Raw genomic sequence first — 21314 nt, forward strand, 5'->3', positions numbered from 1 at the left:
GAGAACAGACAGACTGCCTCCTCAAGTGGGTCCCTGACCCCCAAGCAGCCCAACTGGGAGGCACCCCCTGAGTAGGGGCAGACTGACACCTCACAGGGACGGGTCTCCCTCTGAGACGAAGCTTCCAGAGAAGCTTCCAGCAACTTTTGCTGTTCAGCAATATTCACGGTTCTGCAGCCTCCGCTGCGGATACCCGGCAAACAGGGTCTGGAGTGGACATCCAGAAAACTCCAACGGACCTGCAGCTGAGGGTCCTGACTGTCAGAAGGAAAACTAACAAACAGAAAGGACATCCACACCAAAACCCCATCTGTATGTCACCATCATCAAAGACCAGAGGTAGATAAAACCACAAAGATGGGGAAAAAACAGAGCAGAAAAGCTGTAAATTCTAAAAATCAGAGCGCCTTTCCCCCCTCCAAAGGAACACAGCTCCTTGCCAGCAATGGAACAATGCTAGATGGAGAATGACTTTGACGAGTTGAGACAAGAAGGCTTCAGATGATCAAAATTCTCCAAGCTAAAGGAGGAAGTTCAAACCCATCGCAAAGAAGCTAAAAACCTTGAAAAAAGATTAGACGAATGGCTAACTAGAGTAACAAGTGTAGAGAAGTCCTTAAATGACCTGACGGAGCTGAAAACCATGGCACGAGAACTACGTGACGCACGCACAAGCTTCAGTAGCCGATTCGATCAAGTGGAAGAAAGAGTATTGGTGAGTGAAGATCAAATGAATGAAATGAGCAAGAAGAGAAGTTTAGAGAAAAAAGAGTAAAAAGAAACGAACAAAGTCTCCAAGAAATATGGGACTATGTGAAAAGACCAAATCTACGTCTGATTGGTGTACCTGAAAGTGACGGGAAGAATGGAACCAAGTTGGAAAACACTCTACAGGATATTATCCAGGAGAACTTCCCCAACCTAGTAGGGCAGGCCAACATTCAAATTCAGGAAATACAGAGAGCGCCACAAAGATACTCCTCAAGAAGAGCAACTCCAAGACACATAATTGTCAGATTCACCAAGGTTGGAATGAAGGAAAAAATGTTAAGGGCAGCCAGAGAGAAAGCTTGGGTTACCCACAAAGGGAGGCCCATCAGACTAACAGTGGATCTCCCAGTAGAAACTCTACAAGCCAGAAGAGAATGGGGGCCAATATTCAACATTCTTAAAGAAAAGAATTTTCAACCCAGAATTTCATATCCAGCCAAACTAAGCTTCATAAGTGAATGAGAAATAAAATCCTTTTCAGACAAGCAAATGCTGACATTTTGTCACCGCCAGGCCTGCCCTACAAGAGCTCCTGAAGGAAGCACTAAACATAGAAAGGAACAACCAGTACCAGTTAACGCAAAAACATGCCAAATTGTAAAGACCATCGATGCTAGGAAGAAACTGCATCAACTAATGAGCAAAATAACCAGCTAACATCAAAATGACAGGATCAAATACACACATGACAATATTAACCTTAAATGTAAATGGGCTAAATGCTCCAATTAAAAGACACAGACTGGCAAATTGGATAGAGTCAAGACCCATCAGTTTGCTGTATTCCGGAGACCCATCTCACATGCAGAGACACAAACAGGCTCAAAATAAAGGGATGGATGAAGATCTACCAAGCAAATGGTAAACAAAAAAAGGCAGGGGTTGCAATCCTAGTCTCTGATAAAATAGACTTTAAACCAACAAAGATCAAAAGAGACAAAGAAGGCCATTACATAATGGTAAAGGGATCAATTCAACAAGAAGAGCTAACTATCCTAAATATATATGCACCCAATATAGGAGCACCCAGATTCATAAAGCAAGTCCTTAGAGACCTACAAAGAGACTTAGACTCCCACACAATAATAATGGGAGACTTTAACACCCCATTGTCAATATTAGACAGATCAACGAGACAGAAGGTTAACAAGGATATCCAGGACCTGAACTCAGCTCTGCAACAAGCAGACCCAATAGACATCTACAGAACTCTCCACCCCAAATCAACAGAATATACATTCTTCTCAGCATCACATCGCACTTATTCCAAAATTGACCACATAGTCGGAAGTAAAGCACTCCTCAGCAAATGTAAAAGAACAGAAATTATAACAAACTATCTCTCAGACCACAGTGCAATCAAACTAGAACTCGGGAATAAGAAACTCACTCAAAACCGCTCAACTACATGGAAACTGAACAACCTGCTCCTGAATGACTACTGGGTACATGACGAAATGAAGGCAGAAATAAAGATGTTCTTTGAAACCAATGAGAACAAGGACACAACATACCAGAATCTCTGGGACACATTTAAAGCAGTGTGTAGAGGGAAATTTATAGCACTAAATGCCCACAAGAGAAAGCAGGAAAAATCTAAAAATGACACCCTAATATCACAATTAAAAGAACTAGAAAAGCAAGAGCAAACACATTCAAAAGCTAGCAGAAGGCAAGAAATAACTAAGTTCAGAGCAGAACTGAAGGAGATAGAGACGCAAAAAACCCTTCAAAAAAAATCAATGAGCCGGACGTGGTGGCTCACGCCTGTAATCCCAGCACTTTGGGAGGCCGAGGCGGGCGGATCACGAGGTCAGGAGATGGAGACCATTCTGGCGAACACGGTGAAACCCCGTCTCTACTAAAAACAGAAAAAATTAACCGGGCGTGATGGCGGGCGTCTGTAGTCCCAGCTACTCGGGAGGCTGAGGCAGGAGAATGGCGTGAACCCGGTAGGTGGAGCTTGCAGTGAGCCGAGATCGCGCCACTGCACTCCAGTCTGGGAGACACAGCGAGACTCTGTCTCAAAAAAAAAAAAAAAAAAATCAATGAATCCAGGAACTGGTTTTTTGAAAAGATCAACAAAATTGATACACCGCTGGCAAGACTAATAAGGAAGAAAAGAGAGAACAATCAAATAGATGCAATAAAAAATGATAAAGGGGATATCACCATCCAACCCACAGAGATACAAACTACCATCAGAGAACACTATAAACACCTCTACACAAATAAACTAGAAAATCTAGAAGAAATGGATAAATTCCTGGACACATACACTCTCCCAAGACTAAACCAGGAAGAAGTTGAATCCCTGAATAGACCAATAACAGGCTCTAAAATTGAGGCAATAATTAATAGCCTACCAACCAAAAACAGTCCAGGACCAGAAGGATTCACAGTCGAATTCTACCAGAGGTATAAGGAAGAACTGGTACCATTCCTTCTGAAACTATTCCAATCCATAGAAAAACAGGGAATTGTCCCTAACTCATTTTATGAGGCCAACATCATCCTGATACCAAAGCCTGGCAGAGAGACAACAAAAAAAGAGAATTTTAGATCAATATCCCTGATGAACATCAATGCAAAAATCCTCAATAAAATACTGGCAAACTGAATCCAGCGTCACATCAAAAAGCTTATCCACCATGATCAAGTGGACTTCATCCCTGGGATGCAAGGCCGGTTCAACATACGCAAATCAAGAAATGTAATCCAGCATATAAACAGAACCAAAGACAAAAACCATATGATTATCTCAATAGATACAGAAAAGGCCTTCGACAAAAAATTCAACAGCCCTTCATGCTAAAAACTCTCAATAAATTCGGTATTGATGGGACGTATCTCAAAACAGTAAGAGCTATTTATGACAAACCCACAGCCAATATCATACTGAATGGGCAAAAACGGGAAGCATTCCCTTTGAAAACTGGCACAAGACAGGGATGCCCTCTCTCACCACTCCTATTCAACATAGTGTTGGAAGTTCTGGCCAGGGCAATCAGGCAGGAGAAAGAAATAAAGGGTATTCGATTACGAAAAGAGGAAGTCAAATTGTCCCTGTTTGCAGGTGACATGATTGTATGTTTAGAAAACCCCATTGTCTCAGCCCAAAATCTCCTTAAGCTGATAAGCAACTTCAGCAAAGTCTCAGGATACAAAATCAATGTGCAAAAATCACAAGCATTCCTATACACCAGTAACAGACAGAGAGCCAAATCATGAGTGAACTCCCATTTACAATTGCTTCAAAGAGAATAAAATACCTAGGAATCCAACTTACAAGGGATATGAAGGACCTCTTCAAGGAAAACTATAAGCCACTGCTCCACAAAATAAAAGAGGACACAAACAAATGGAAGAACATTCCATGCTCATGGATAGGAAAAATCAATATCATGAAAATGGCCATACTGCCCAAGGTAATTTATAGATTCAATGCCATCCCCATCAAGCTACCAATGACTTTCTTCACAGAATGGAAAAAACTACTTTAAAGTTCATATGGAACCAAAAAAGAGCCTGCATTGCCAAGACAATCCTAAGCCAAAAGAACAAAGTTGGAGGCATCACGCTACCTGACTTCAAACTATACCACAAGGCTACAGTAACCAAAACAGCATGGTACTGGTACCAAAACAGAGATATAGACCAATGGAACAGAACAGAGCCCTCAGAAATAACACCACACATCTACAGTCATCTGATCTTTGACAAACCTGACAAAAGATCCCTGAAAAAAGGATTCCCTATTTAATAAATGGTGCTGGGAAAACTAGCTAGCCATATATAGAAAGCTGAAACTGGATCCCTTCCGTACACCTTACATAAAAATTAATTCAAGATGGAATAAAGACTTAAATGTTAGACCTAAAATCATAAAAACCCTAGAAAAAAACCTAGGCAATACCAATCAGGACATAGGCATGGGCAAGGACTTCATGTCTAAAACACCAAAAGCAATGGCAACAAAAGTCAAAATTCACAAATGGGATCTAATTAAACTAAAGAGCTTCTGCACAGCAAAAGAAACTACCATCAGAGTGAACAGAAAACCTACAGAATGGGAAAAAAATTTTGCAATCTACTCATCTGACAAAGGACTAATATCCAGAATCTACAAAGAACTCAAACAAATTTACAAGAAAAAAACAACCCCATCAAAAAGTGTGTGAAGGATATGAACAGACACGTCTCAAAAGAAGACATTTATGCAGCCAACAGACACATGAAAAAATGCTCATCATCACTGGCCATCAGAGAAATGCAAATCAAAACCACAATGAGATACCATCTCACACCAGTTAGAATGGCGATCATTAAAAAGTCAGGAAACAACAGGTGCCGGAGAGGATGTGGAGAAATAGGAACATTTTTACACTGTTGGTGGGACTATAAACTGGTTCAACCACTGTGGAAGACAGTGTGGCAACTCCTCAAGGATCTAGAACTAGAAACACCATTTGACCCAGTCATCCCATTACCGGGTATATACCCAAAGGATTATAGATCATGCTGCTATAAAGACACATACACACATATGTTTACTGTGGCACTATTCACAATAGCAAAGACTTGGAACCAACCCAAATGTCCATCAATGATAGACTGGATTAAGAAAACGTGGCACATATACACCATGGAAAACTATGCAGCCACAAAAAAGGATGAGTTCATGTACTTTGTAGAAACATGGATGAAGCTGGAAACCATCATTCTCAGCAAACTATCGCAGGGACAAAAAACCAAACACCGCATGTTCTCACTCATAGATGGGAACTGAACAATGAGAACACTTGGACACAGGAAGGGGAACATCAAACACCGGGGCCTGTCTTGGGTGGGGGATAGCATTAGGAGATATACCTAATGTAAATGACGAGTTGATGGGTGCAGCACACCAACATGGCACATGTATACATATGTAACAAACCTGCACGTTATACACATGTACCCTTGAACTTAAAGTATAATTAAAAAAAAAAAATTAAAAAAAAAAGGTAAATTCAAAACTAGAACTTAAGAACAAAAGAATCATATTTCTATACTTACTAGTCCCAGGTAGACAAAAAAGTTGGCTTTCCTCAGACTCTTTGTGAGTTGTTTCAGAAGAGTGTGAGTCAAGGGAAATCAGAGAGCTGTTATTTTCTGATTGAAACTTGCAGTTTAAGCTACCATTTTCATTTGCCTGTTGAAAAAATATCTTAGCTGTATTAATCTTTTAAATTAAAATGAAATATTTTGAGGGAGAAAATGTGGCTTTACTGAAGGATGCCAGAAAATAAATGTAGAAGGAATTAGAAAAATTGCCATTGTCACCACGAGAGCAATCAGTACTTCTACGAGTCAGCAAGGACACTGAAGCCAGCTAGTGAAGGGTTGTCGGGGAATAAGATGATCAAAGGGCTGATATCTCATCCCACAGATGACTTATTAATAACAAACAGGAAAAGCTACCTTCACAAGGAGACATACAGCTGACATCAGCTTAGCCAAAATTATCAAAAACAGTTATCGCCAATTGTGGGAGACAGAAACGTCTCCTGGTGTCGGGCAATGAAATGTACACAACACTGCCTCGTTTACCATGAATCCACTCATGAGAAACTTTTAATCTGTATTCTTGCCAAAATGTTTAATCTAATCTAGTCGGGAGGGAAAACAGATTATGGTTATTTTTCCCTCCTGACTAGATTATGGTTCACTCTACAAAACAAAGGGCCTAGATTTTACAAAATAGATCACGTCATGAAAGAACTACTCCAAATTAAAAGAGAATAAAGAGACAGGACAACCAAAGCCAAGGTTAATCTTTGATTAAATTGTAGACAAAAAATTGTAAGAATAAAGGACATTCTGGGAACAATTGGGTAAATGTGAATATGGACTGTACAGTAATTTAAATTATTATATCAAAGTTAGGTAACAGAATTGTGGTTATGCAGGAAAATGTCCTTATCTACAAAAGATAAATGCTGAAGTATTCCAGTGAAATGTCATACTCTCTGTGACTTACTTTCAAATGATTCAGAGAAGAAAGTATTTATGGAGAGAGAAAGAAAACACAAAAGTGGCAAACTTTAGCAACTGGTTAACTGGAGGAAGATGGTGTAGCTGTCCACTGCGTTACTCCTTTAATTTTCTGAAAGTGAGGGAAAGGTACCAAGAAGGAAGAAAGGGTAGGCATATCTCATCAATTCATACCTGGGAAACACAGAGTCCAAAGAAAACCAAAGGCTTACATTTCATGTGAACATCCAAGGAGACCAACAGTAATTTTCTAATGTCAAATTTCTGAAAAATCAAAAAGACTGGAACACACCTGACTGAGATCATTTGTGGGTAACTTAAAACCTTTTTCTGGAGGTTCTGGTCCTTCTAGGTCTTCATATATCATTCCTGGAATTGCCAGTTGTTCAAAATAAGCCTCCAAATGATCATCATAAAACATTTCATCATCAATATCATCATCTATTGATAAAATCGAGAAAAAATAGAATATGCTTAAAGTGGTGACTAAGCAATAATTTGTAATTAAAAAGGCTGATAAGACATAAATGAGTCAATGGACTAAGATTTTGGTGGGTTTTTTTGACATGAGAAAACTATTGTAACTTTAGTCAATTATAAATCATTATGAACATTTTAATACAAGATAAATATTTAACTTCTTTGAGAAGACAGGACAGAAACAGACCCTGGCATGTTATCAAAAGTTAGGATACAATAAATGTGGCATCACAAATCAATGAGAAGAGAGGAGACTTTTCAGAAAATGGTGTGGCAAATGGTTACCTCTATCAAAAAAGTATAGATGAGCCTATCACAGGAGAAGTAAAAGGAAAAAAGGGAGGAAAGAGGGAGGAGGGAGGGAAGGAGAAAGGCCCTGCAGGGGTTTTCAACGCTGTAACACCCAGCTCAGCAAGCACCAAATAAAACATGAACTCTCCATCAGTCCTGGTCTTCTAAGTTGGCAATGTCATTTTAGAGGTCAATTTTGCAATCATTAAGAGTCTCAACAACACTCATCACCTATGTCTCAGCAATTCTGTCTACAAGAATCTAGCACACTAAAGCACTCAAAGAGTGGATACATTCAAGTCAGTAATTATTTATCCACTATTCCAAAATCCAAAAACGTCTGAAAACTCCTTTGGTGGCAAAACCTGCTCTCCACGGACGTGATGCGGACTCAGCTCGTCAGCCTGGCTTTCAAAGCCATGCATAATGTGGCCCCATTTCACACTTTTCTGGGCTTATTTACCAATGTGGCCTTCTACAGGTGCTGTAAACTTGCCACACAAAACCCCTGGCTGTTCCCCAAAACACAACCCGCGTGCTTACAGCAGGGCCTTTGCTGATGCTGTTCCTGCTGCCTGACATGTCCTCCTCCTCCCATATCTAAGGCCTGGCACAAGCTCCATCCTTTTTCTAGAAAGCTTCAGTACCTGCCTCAATCAGAGTTAATTTCTCACCCCCTATAATTCCCAGGTACATTTGGGGCCTGTTGGGTTTATGCAACCCAATCTGACAATTGGCTCTGCATCTCTTCTCTGCACCTAAGGTGTCTGAGAGCAGAGGCCAAATATTTCATGGTTCTGACCGGGCGCAGTGGCTCACACCTATAATTCCAGCACTTTGGGAGGCCAACGCAGGCAGATCACTTTAAGTCAGGAGTTCCAGACCAGCCTGGCCAACATGGTGAAACCTGTCTCTACTAAAAATGCAAAAATTAGCCAGACATGGTGGTGGGCACCTGTAATCCCAGCTACTCAGGAGATTGAGGCAGGAGAATCACTTGAACCCGGGAGGCAGAGGTTGTGGTGAGCCAAGATCATACCACTGTACTCCAGCCCGGGTGACAGAGCGACACTCCATCTCAAAAAAAAAAACAATTTCATGGTTCCCCCAATTTCTAAACACTGTGCTATATACCAAATGGCACCTCCAGGTGACTACTTTATACCCTAACAATGTTAAACTGAGGATGAGTATAATCATATCAGGATAGATATACAGAAATAAATTCTTGAATTCCATCACTTAATAGAAGTGGCCATTTGAGTGCCGGCAGGTAGGAAAAAAAAGTAAGGACAAAAACCCCAAAAAGTTGGCATCATAACTACTGCAAAAAAGCAGAATAAAGTACAGCGGCAAGGTGAAGAGCAGGGAAACACAGGGTACTCGCAGTACCAGAAGAATCTTCCAAGCTTGTTGGTAACACAAGTTTCTCATTTTCTAATAAGCTAGTGTGGCTTAGGTCACTGTTTAGAGTCTTGTCTTCAAAATGTTTTCCAGCATCAAGCACAACAATCTGTAAGAAACAAAATGGTAAGTAAGAGAAGCACATTCAAGGCTCTGAAGAGCACAGTACAAGGCTACAAAAAGGACCAAGTACGTTCTCAACTTCCAATGTGTTCACTATCTGTAAATCACAGCTTAGGCAATAAAGGGCTAGCAATTGTACATGTATTAATAACTTTCCTTTCCCCCATGCTACCTCCCTCACCTGACCTACCCAATAGAGCATCCTTAAAACTTAAGGCTTCTCTCAAACTGTGCACATGCTCAGAGAGGCTTGTAATATAGTAAGTACACAAATACATAACTGAACTTCAGCAACACAAGGCTTCCAAGAAAGTGAAGATAACAAAGCTAGATCCGGCAGCCTGTATCTAAGGAACTCTCTGCACCATTACATTGGAATAATCAATTTCTCTGCTCCACAACCAGGGAACATGTAACCCTAAAGGGCACACAGCCATTTAATAAGCATACCCAAGGCCCAGAATGAAAATGTAATTATATGTAATATAACGTGATTATATGTCATATATACTACATATATATATGTAAATAACACCAGCATAGGAATTATATTGCAAAATGCATACTAATTTTTAAGACAGAAACATGGAATCTTAATCCAGTTTTACATTTAGAGAGGACAGTGCTGAGCTATTCTCACAAATATTTAAGCACCAGGGGCATCAAAGACTACTATAATCAACTGTTATTTAAAATAGATGATCACTTAGAATATGGCAAATTTATGTAAGCTCTGTGCTTCGAAAGTTTTTATAATATAAAAATTGGGGAAAAAACCTATATGGGAAAGAACAATATGTAAAACGTCCCTGTCTTTTTGGTCACGCTGGCTACTGAGAATGCCGTGTACTCTGCCAGGCTTGGTCCCTGGAAAATGTCTCCATTCTGATAAATTGGCACAGCTCCACAGGTGAGACGAGACCTACATGTGGTAGCAGCTCCCTTCAGTCTGCTTTCTAACACATTTATTTTCCCCTATTCTCATTTCTTCCTCTTTTTAATCAAGCATCTCATGTTTCTACACTTCCGTTGCTTTCCAGTTTTACTGTCCCTTATATTATTAATTTCAAACATTAATTTCAACTTCACTACACCTGCACTTCCTTTAAAAAGCATCTCTCACACTTGAAACTTACTAGGGGTCACATACAGGGTGAGCACATAGGGCAGGGCCAACAAACATTTTGTGTAAGGGCCAGATAATAAATACTTCAGGCTTTATGAGCTGTACAATCTCTGTCACAACTTCTCAACTCTGCTATTGTAGCACAAATAACAGCCATAAACAAAACATACAAAACGGGCACAACCGTATTCCAATAAAACTTCACAAAAACAGCCAGCAGACTGGATGCAAGCCATAAACTATGGTTTGCCAATCACTGGCACAGGGAAATAACTTTTACTTTAGACCCTTTTGCAATCATTCTATAAACTTTACAACTCTTACAAAAGTAAAACAAAAGGTGTACCTCTTTTTTATCAGTTTTAACAGTGTTTAGTTTATATTTTGTAAGCAAGTCTCATAAATTCATGACTGCATGCCTGAAATTCAGGTTTGGTGGTAATGTTGGGCATAAACTGTTTATCTTCTCAGCATCTCTCTTCTGAAGAGACCATCCTTTATACTTCACGTGGTCCAGTAGGGCTGTCACTTGCATTCCTCTATCTGTGCACGTATACACACTCGTACACAAGCACACGCACAGAATTGGACATTAGATCCAGGCTCATCCCAACCCACTCCTTGGCACAGCGATATGCAGAGGGGAGGACATACGAGCCAAGTGAGCTCGTTAGATCTGTCTTTTTCCTCTTTTCTGAACACAAGTGTTAAGAGTATAGGCTTGTGTTGCCAACAAATGAGACAGATTGCTTATCATTTGACAAATTATTAAGTGACAACTAAGGGCCAAGAACCATTCGAGACACTCAGGCACTCAGGATACAATGAAATGCGCACGCGCGCGCGCGCGCACACACACACACACACACACACACACACACACACACACACACAAACAAATGCTTGCCCTCATGGAGCTAACATTCTAGATGAGGCCAGTACAGAGTGAAGCAGAGCAAACAGATGGACTCAGCTCCGACATCACCAAGCCCAAGAATACAGTCCCAGGCACCAGCACTACCCCTGAACCTTCTCATTACTTGAGAGAAACTCCCATTTTTACTGAAGCTGGGTAAGTTAGAGTTCTACTAGAAAAAAGTAGATGACGTCTAACTCATATTAACACTTATATATGTGAAATATGAACTTTCACTCCCCCATACTCCTCCAGAAAATGATAACAAATACATAAAAAGTTACCTTGGGTTCCTTATCATTCATCCATGACTGTAAATGAAAATCAATAGGTGAGTCTGTATAAGAAAACAAAAACAAACTGAGAGACCAAGTTATTTTATCAGCTAAATACCCAACGATACCTAAAAATAACAAGAAATATTTTTCTCTTGAAATAGAATAGAAGCACTTTTAAATGATGTATATGAGTCCATCATAGGTTGGTTGAATGTTTTTAAATGTTAGGGTGGGGATTCATAAAAAAAACTGTACCAAAGAATTTGAATATGTATCTAATCAAGACTTTACGGCTAACGTTTGCTTTGAAGGAGATGTGCAGAGAGAAATAAGAGAAATGGCACCTTATGACTAAGCAAAGGGACAAACCCAAATAGTGGGACAAACCCAAATAGTGAGACAAACTGCACTGTGACTGATCTAGAGTATTTCAACAAGGCACTGACACATGAGACGCAACAAAGGTGCGCAGCATAACAAAACCTCTCTCAGATCCCCATTCACACAAATCAATACGAACAACTCTATCAGATGATAAAAAAAGAAGCACTAAGTTCGTTAGCTGTGTTAATAGCACTGTGGTTATATAAGAAAATATCCACCCTTTAGGAGATGCATACTGAAATATGCACAAATGGCAACAGAAATTTTAAAATATCAGAAAAAGGTTGGGCGCGGTGGCTCAAGCCTGTAATCCCAGCACTTTGGGAGGCTGAGACGGGCGGATCAAGAGGTCAGGAGATCGAGACCATCCTGGCTAACACGGTGAAACCCTGTCTCTACTAAAAAATACAAAACAAAAACTAGCCGGGCGAGGTGGCAGGCGCCTGTAGTCCCAGCTACTCGGGAGGCTGAGGCAGGAGAATGGCGTAAACCCGGGAGGCGGAGCTTGCAGTGGGCTGAGATCCGGCCACTGCACTCCAGACTGGGCGACAGAGCGAGACTGTCTCAAAAAAATAAAATAGGCCGGGCGCGGTGGCTCAAGCCTGTAATCCCAGCACTTTGGGAGGCCGAGACGGGCGGATCACGAGGTCAGGAGATCGAGACCATCCTGGCTAACACAGTGAAACCCCGTCTCTACTAAAAATACAAAAAACTAGCCGGGCGAGGTGGCGGGCGCCTGTAGTCCGAGCTACTCCGGAGGCTGAGGCAGGAGAATGGCGCAAACCCGGGAGGCGGAGCTTGCAGTGAGCTGAGATCCGGCCACTGCACTCCAGCCCGGGCTACAGAGCAAGACTCCGTCTCAAAAAAAAAAAAAATAAAAAAAAATAAAATAAAATAAAATAAAATATCAGAAAAAAGTAGTAAAAAGGAGAGATGATGCAAGTATGACAAAATCCTATACCAATGGATAAGTACATGGGAGGTTTTTTTAATTGATACATACAATTCACATATCATTAATTCATTCTTTTAAAGCATACAATTCAGGGCCTTTTAGTACGTTCACTAGGTTGTGCAGCCATCACCACTATTTCCATTATTCCAAAATGAAACACTATACGCATTAGCAGTCACTCCCCATTCCCGCTACCTGCCAGCCTCTGACAACCAGGAATTTACTTTCTGTTATTTGCTACTCTGTATCTATAGATTTCCCTATGGATAAACAGAGTCATACACTTTGTGGCCTTCCTGTCTGTCTTCTTTCACTTGGCATGTTTTCAAGGCTCACCTGTATTAAAGCACGTATCAGTACTTTGCTCCTTTTTGTGGATGAGTGATACTCCACTCATGTGGCCATACTACATTTTCTTTGTCCATTCATCAGTTTATTAACACCTGAATTGCTTCCACTTTTTGGCTGTTGTAATGGCGCTATGAATATTCACATACAAGGTTTTGTGTGAGGTCGGACACAGGGGCTCACGCCTGTAATCCCGGCACTTTGGGAGGCTGAGGCGGGTGGATTACTTGAGGTCAGGACTTTGAGACCAGCCTGGCCAATATGGTGAAACCCCGCCTCTACTAAAACTACAGAAATTAGCTGGGTGTAGTGGTGCACGCTTGCAATCCCAGCTACTCGGGAGGCTGAGGCAGGAGAATCACTAGATCTCAAGAGGCGAAGGTTGCACTGAGCCGAGATCACACCACGCACTTCAGCCTGGGGGACAGACCAAGACTCTGTCTCAAAAAAAACCCACAAGTTTTTGTGTGGACATACGGTTTCCTTTCTCTTGGGTATATACCTAGGAGTGCAAATGCCAAGTAACATGGTAACACAACAGTTAACGTTTTGAGGAACTGTCAAACTGCTTTCCAAAGTGGCTGTGCCACTTTACATTTCTACCAATAATGTAGGAGGATTTCAGTTTCTCCACATCCTCACAAACACGTTATTTTCCATTTTTTTTTAAAATTATAGTTAGCCTAGCCTATAAAGTGTGAAGCAGCAGCTCACTGTGGTTTTGTTTTTACTGTTTCTTTTTTTTTTTTTTTTTTTTTTTTTTGAGATGGAGTCTCACTCTGTCGCCCAGGCTGGAGTGCAGTGGCGCAATCTCAGCTCACTGCAAGCTCCGCCTCCTGGGTTCACGCTATTCTCCCGCCTCAACCTCCCAAGTAGCTGGGACTACAGGCACCCGCCACCACACCTGGGTAATTTTTGTATTTTCGGCAGAGACGGGGTTTCACCATGTTAGCCAGGATGGTCTCGATCTCCTGACCTTGTGATCCACCCGCCTCAGCCTCCCAAAGTGCTGAGATTACAGGCTTGAGCCACCATGCCCGGACTTTTTTTTGTTTTTTTTTCTTGAGACAGTCTCTCTCTGTCATCCAGGCTGGAATGCAGTGGCGCAATCTCCCTCTGCCTCAGAAAAATCACCCGAGTAGCTGGGACTACAAGCGTGCACCACTACACCCAGCTAATTTTTGTAGTTTTAGTAGAGGTGGAGTTTCACCATATTGGCCAAGCTGGTCTTGAACTCCTGACCTCAAATGATCCACTCACCTCAGCCTCCCAAAGTGCTGGGATTACAGGCATGAACCATTGTGTCCAGCCTCACTGTGGTTCTGAATTGCATTTCCTGGATGTCTAATGATACTGCATATATTTTCATGTGTTTACTGGTCATTTGTACAACTTCTTTTTTTTTGAGACGGAGTTTCACTCTTACTATCCAGGCTGGAGTGCAATGGCGCGATCTCAGCTCACCGCAAGCTCCGCCTACCATGTTCAAGCGGTTCTCCTGCCTCAGCCTCCCACGTAGCTGGGATTACAGGCATGTGCCGCCACGCCCAACTAATTTTGTATTTTTAGTAGAGATGGGGTTTCTCCACGTTGGTCAGGCTGGTCTCAATCTCCCGACCTCAGGTGATCCACCCGCCTCGGCCTCCCAAAGTCCTAGGATTCCAGACGTGAGCCACTGCGCCTGGCCCAGTCTTTTCCCTTTCTTGATAGTGTCTTTTGAAGCACAAAAGTTTTCAATTCTGAAGTCCAATTCATCTATTTTTTTCTTTTATTGCTTATTTGAGTTATAATATCCCTCTTTTCTTTCACATATATAACATTTTTCATCAAGAGAAACACAAACCTCCCTTAAAATTTTTCTAACATATAATGTGCACTCATTCATCAATCTTACAACATACAATCAGGCAAGTCCTTTTGAGTACTGAACTAGTTTTGGAGTTACAGAATACCACTGCTATGTAAGTACATAAAATGAACTTTTCAATTTCCAGTTTTGATTTCTTTGACGAAAGAAAGTGAATGCAGAGTACTTAAGAGCAATCAGACAGCAGAAACCTATAATTTTTTAAAACAACTTTCCCTATATTTTTATTTATTTATTTATTTTTGAGACAGGGTCTGGGTCTGTCTCCCAGGCTAGAGTGCAATGGCATGATCACCTTGACCTCCTGGGCTTAAGCAATCCCAACTCAGCCTCCCAAGTAGCTGGGACTTAAGGCGCACAGCACTATGCCCTGCTAATTTTTGTATTTTTTGTAGAGACAGAGTTTCACCTTGTTGCCCAGGCTGATCTTGAACTCCTGGGCTCAAGCCATTCACCCACCTCGATCTCCCAAAGTGCTAGAATTACAGGCGTGAGCCACTGTGCCTGAACCCCCATATTTTTGTAGTTTCTTCTCCACATCTAATTGGAGAGCAATTTTTCTTTTTGAGACAGAATCTCACACTGTCACCCAGGCTGGAGTACAGTGGCACAACCTCGGCTCACTGCAACCTCCGCCTCCCGGGTTCACGCAACTCTCCTGCCTCAGCCTCCCAAGTAGCCGGGATTACAGAGAGCCACCACCATGCCTGGCTAATTTTTGTATTTTTAGGAGAGACAGGGTTTCGCCATGTTGGCTAGGCTAGTCTTGAACTTCTGACCTCAGGTGATCTGCCCACCTCGGCCTCCCAAAGTGCTGAGGTTACAGGCGTAAGCCACCGTGCCTGGCCCAAGGGTAATTTTTCAAATGCCTTACCCTTGAGTATTTCCAATACATTCAACCTAGTTTTCTTAGAAACAATAATTTATTTTAGAACTTATAATTCACCAGTTTTATTTAAAAAAATAAGCTTAGAAACAAAATTGACTCTCAATAAGAATATAAATTAAATAGTGGAAGAAAAGTGGAAGATGCACTAAAAATAGGCTTATCTTGAATATAAAGTATGCTGTGGCCATCCGACAGCATGGTTTCCAAAGCAAAGAGAATTTCAGCTTAAATCAGTCAACAAGGTTAAGAGGAGACCTTTTCCTATAAAAGTACTGTAAACATGATATTAACAGGTACAATGCAAACCAAAGCACTTTCAGTTTACGGTATGATACGACAAAATGAATACATCCAAGCCAGGAGTGACGATACATGCATCCAGTTCCAGCTGCTCGAGAGGCTGAGGTGAGAGTATTGCTTGAGCCCAGGAGTTAATGACCAGCCTGGGCAACACAGCTAGAATCCATCTCAAAATTAAGGAAAAGGAAACAAAAAAGGCCAGGCACAGTGGTTCATGCCCATAATCCCAGCATTTTGGCAGCCCAAGGCACAGCAGATCTCTTGAGCCCAGGAGTTCGAGCCCAGCCTGGGCAACATGGCGAAACCCTGTCTCTACTAAAAACACAAAAAGTTAGCCCAGCATGGTGGTGTGTGCCTGTAGATTCAGCTACTAAGGAGGCTGAGGTGGGAAGAGAGGTTGAGCAGCCCAGGAAGTTGAGGCTGCAGTGAGTTGTGATCACACCACTGCACTCCAGCCTGGGCCACAGGAGTGACACTCTTCCTTAAAAAAAAAAAAAAAATTCCAAAGCTGGGGAAATGAAAAAGGAAATAAAAACATATGCATTAAGAAATAATTTCCAATAGTTCAGTACCTTGTGCTCGTTCCAGTGGTGAAGCCCTGTTGAAAAGATCTTGGTCCTGCAAGGATTCTGTAGCTCCGGCTGGCTCCTCTTCTGGTCCTGCTGTCTCCATTTGGAAAGCTGACTGTTTGCTGAGAGCATTTGACAAATGCTGACTTTCCACATAGCTCTTTTTCCTAGAGATAGAACTTTTTTATTAGGAAACAGAAGAATGATAAAATGTTAGTTACCTTGGGTAAATCTACAAAATATCTATTAATCAGTTATGTGTTTCACCTCTTAAAAAGAAAAAATGGAAGCAACAAAAAGAAACATCTGAGTCTAGCCAGAAAAGTACAACTGCTAACACTGCACGGTATTCGGCGGACCGAATCAACCTTTTGGGTCCAGTGATATACGGTCTACCAAAATCAAAGAGAACGACATACAGCTGCTCTTTCTCTCAAGCAGCAAAAAGTGGTTTTTTTATTTCCAGAATAAGTATCCTTGAAACCAGGCTATATAATACAGCTTTCTAAAATCTGCAGACTTAAAGGATATTGGCATATTTGCCAAAATAGCCAAATCTCTGAATTAATAAAGGTTTCAATTGTTTTTACTTTTATCCCTAGTCCTGGTTCTTGTCCTTATCTTTCTTTCTGCCTCTGCTGTTTTCTGTGTGGATGAAAGTATTTTTCTTACAGGCTATTTTCCTCCCACCCTACTCCAAAAACTCTTGGGTCTAGAGCAGCTCACCACAGAAAGAGGAGGAGTGGGAATGGAACTTCAGGAAAAAGCCTCTAAATGCAACAAATTCATTACATGACATACTGATACCAAGAGCCAGACTCAAATTTGGCCGGGATGAATTTTTTTTTAAAAGCCCTTCCGTATTTCTCAAATCCCAACCCTTCATGCCTGAGGCAACACTCCAACCCTAACTACAATTTACTTCCCAGTTTCTCCATCTCTTTACTGGAGCTGTAGTACATACAAAGTCACTAGCTTAAGCCAAAGGTGCCCTCGTGGGTAGGTACAGGAAAACTTCATTGAGTACAGGAAAGGAAAGGCATAGATGGAAAGACTACGCATAGTTACAAAGTCAAGGGGTAGCAAGGACAGAAAGGAAAAGAGGTGGGGGAGCAAGATGGTGACAGGAAATAAATAAACAACAAGTCAGGACATTTAGGTCCATTCCATATTTTAAAGCCCCACCCTGAGAAAAGCATGCAGTATGACCACCAGAACTTTAGAATGACAGGGTCAGTGGAGAGCAGAGCACTCCACATTCACCACCATCCCTCTAAAAAAGCTACTTCGTCAAAACTACAGATATCCTCTATTTTTACTAGCTCAAAACAACTTTTCAAACTAAGTCACAAGTTTCCAGTTAAACAGGAAAGAGCAACTTCCAAGTGTTCAATAAAATGACAGCAAGGAAAGCTATAAAAGTGAGGCAATCTGGGTAAGAACTACCAGTCCTCACCCATGCTTACCCCAGATTCTGGAATCCGAAAAGCAGACGGGGTGTGCAGGGGAAAGAAAGACGGGGTGTGCAGGGGAAAGAAAGACGGGGTGTGCAGGGGAAAGAAAGACGGGGTGTGCAGCGGAAAGAAAGCCGCAATCCAAGAACGGAAGGGCCCGGAAGCAGAGAAGGAAACAAATCTGCCAGGAAGAACCACAAAAATGTTCCGTGGCTACAGGCAGGAGGAGGGCAGGAGGGAGCCAGGACGGCAGGAGAGGGGGGACTGAAAGCCCGGCATGAAGTGTGGCAGGAGCGCCCACCCTTCTGCCCCACCCCAGAGACAACAGCCATGCACACACGACAGCGAACACCTGGCAAGGGGGAGGGAAGCGCTTGCCTGCAATCAAAGCACAGAAAATGCCTGTGGAGAACGAAGTCACGGCAATAACAATGGCCCAGAAGAAAGCATTAAACATCTGGCATAAAATTTAAGACTCCAGCCTGCGCGCTCTACAGTAAACGGCCAGGAACAACGTCCCTCTTGCGGGGAAGTCAATGAGAAACGAGAGTTACATACACAACGGATAACGATGCCCACGCTAGGCAGCCTAGAAGCCAGCCAGAAATCAGACAAGAAAAACAGGAGCAGTTCAAGAGACAAAAATAAAAATGAACAAACTATACAAGCAGCCCTGGGGAAAAGGAACAGTTTACAGAACTTTCAAAATTTCTAATTAGAATCTTCAGAAGTATCCATGTAGCTGTTACACTCAACCCTCGGTATACATGGGGGACCGGTTCCAGGACCCCTGGTCTACCAAAATATGCAATATTCAAGTCCCACAGTTAGCACTGACTACATTCAGGTTTCACATCCACAGATACTGTATTTTCCATCCACGTTTGGTTGAAAGAAATCTGCTTGTAAGTGGAACCACACAGTTCAAACTCGGGTTGTTGGAGGGTCAAGTGTACATCCACAAAAACGGCCCATTTTAAAAAAAGGTCAAAAAAAGAGCTCTCATGATTAAAATTATGATTGCCAAATGATTTAATGAGCAGGGAGAAAAAAAGAAACTTACCTAGAACAATGTCTTTTTGCACTAAAACAGAAAAAAAGGGAAAAAAATAGAAATAGAACAACCCAGGCAATCCAAAACAGTAGCTCTGGAAAAAGAAAAGGAAAAACTAGAAGAAAAGCCGTAATTATCTAGAACTGATCTCCAAATCGATGCCAATTAGAATTTAGTGAATGGGGCCGGGCGCGGTGGCTCAAGCCTGTAATCCCAGCACTTTGGGAGGCCAAGACGGGCGGATCACGAGGTCAGGAGATCGAGACCATCCCAACATGGGCTAACATGGTGAAACCCCGTCTCCACTAAAAAACAAATACAAAAAACTAGCCGGGCAAGGTGGCGGGCACCTGTAGTCCCAGCTACTCGGGAGGCTGAGGCAGAAGAATGGCGTGAACCCGGGAGGCGGAGCTTGCAGTGAGCTGAGATCTGGCCACTGCACTCCAGCCTGGGCGACAGAGCGAGACTCCGTCTCAAAAAAAAAAAAAAAAAAAAAAAGAATTTAGTGAATGGGGGAAAACAGCCCCACCCACAAGGGACTCAGACGGGATTCTAAAATTTCCAGAGAAAACATAGTTCAGATAAAAAACCAAGTACTGCGATTACACCAGACTTCACGTACAATGTAGCAATATCTTCAAAATTGTGTGAAAATTTATTTTCATCCTAAAATTCTGTACTCAGCTAAAATATTAATTTATTCCAAGATTAGAATAAAGACATTTTGAAACACAAATTCCCTCCTCCCCAAGAAGGGGTCAAAGAAGTCACCCCTCACCAGGAGACTGGGGCTTTGCCTCTCCCGGCTGCTGGCCCTCCAGTACAGCGTCCAAGGAAGCCCTATACTCAGACCAACAACTCAGGGCTTCAGACTGTTCAAACCTCAAGAGCTAGCTCCAAGCACTTACCTCTCCCCAGGCACTGAGTCTAAGACTCCATCTCGCCAGGCCTCCCGTCTTCCATCAACAAGGACCAACAGGACCAGTTTCCAGAGCTCCTGCCTCCAGCAAGAGTCAAGGGGATACCCTCAAGATGCCCTCCCATCCCTGACATTTGCGGTTTCCTCACAGCAACAGGTGAGTGGGACTACCTTCCCAAGGCCCTTTAACTACCGAATTTCAGCTCCTAAAACCAGCCAGGATGCCTCACTGCTGGCACGCCAAGCCCCTTAAGACTGCCCAGCGCTTCTACTCCCCAACAAACAAAACCCTTCTACTGTGCCTTCTGTAATTTACAGAGCTGGGTTGACAAGATCTGCCATTCCTGAATCCCTTCTCTGAACATTCCTTTCACCTTTTACTGCTTTAATGAAAGCCTGAATATCCTGTGAGGACATTACTACCCCCAAGCTCTGACAACAGGGGACCCTCATCTCTCCCACAGCCGTGGCATCATCACCCGGTGTGGAGATGGAATATATACGCCCTTCTTGCCCTCAGTGCCACTTCCAGGTCACTCTCCCTAGAGCCTCACAGCTCTGAATCACCTACTACCCCTCTTGCCTCTAGTACCACAACTATATGATGCTGACCCCACCTGCACCTGCAACCCATCTGTACCACCACATCACTCTCCCTCCCACTGTCCATACCCTCTCCTCCTCCTTAACCTAAAGCCCATGGCCAATATCACATCCTCAGCAACCTTGTCCCTTACTCCCTTTATAAACTACAACCCTGGTTAAATCCAATTCTCTGCCTCCTCTTCACCGGCACTCCTAAGCTCAATGTGGCTGGAGAAACACCACAATCACCCTGAACAGTCATGCCCATGGCCCTCAAGTTGGGCCCTTGATGTCGTCTAGGAATCCTAACATTTCAACCCTGTCCATTCATTTTCCTATGCTCCCATGTGATAATTTTACATCTTTTTTTTAAACCACCAAACTCCTCCTCCTCCACCCTCACTCTGACTTGATGATTATACTTCCTACTTCACTAACCCTACTTTTAGCCTGAAGCACTGAAAAGGTAACTTCCACAGATCCTTACCACTACATGCACCCACCCAGGACAGCCTCCCACCTGTTCCCGCAGAGGAACTGTCCGCAGTCCTACCCAGCTCAAGCC

General features: G+C 42.4%; 1 protein-coding gene across 1 annotated transcript in view; it reads right to left on the minus strand.

Annotated features, from left to right (window-relative positions):
* Positions 1-21314, minus strand: part of CEP192 (centrosomal protein 192) — a 140625-nt gene that overhangs the window by 108806 nt on the left and 10505 nt on the right. The window contains exons 4-8 of the mRNA XM_025365559.1: positions 16741-16916; positions 11432-11484; positions 8971-9091; positions 7100-7248; positions 5830-5965 (exon numbers count right to left, since the gene is read on the minus strand). Of these exons, the coding sequence (XP_025221344.1) occupies positions 5830-5965; positions 7100-7248; positions 8971-9091; positions 11432-11484; positions 16741-16916 (635 nt within the window). The remainder of the gene's footprint in view (positions 1-5829; positions 5966-7099; positions 7249-8970; positions 9092-11431; positions 11485-16740; positions 16917-21314) is intronic.

This window comes from Theropithecus gelada, chromosome 18, assembly GCF_003255815.1.
Source record: "Theropithecus gelada isolate Dixy chromosome 18, Tgel_1.0, whole genome shotgun sequence".
Classification (NCBI taxonomy): domain Eukaryota; kingdom Metazoa; phylum Chordata; class Mammalia; order Primates; family Cercopithecidae; genus Theropithecus; species Theropithecus gelada.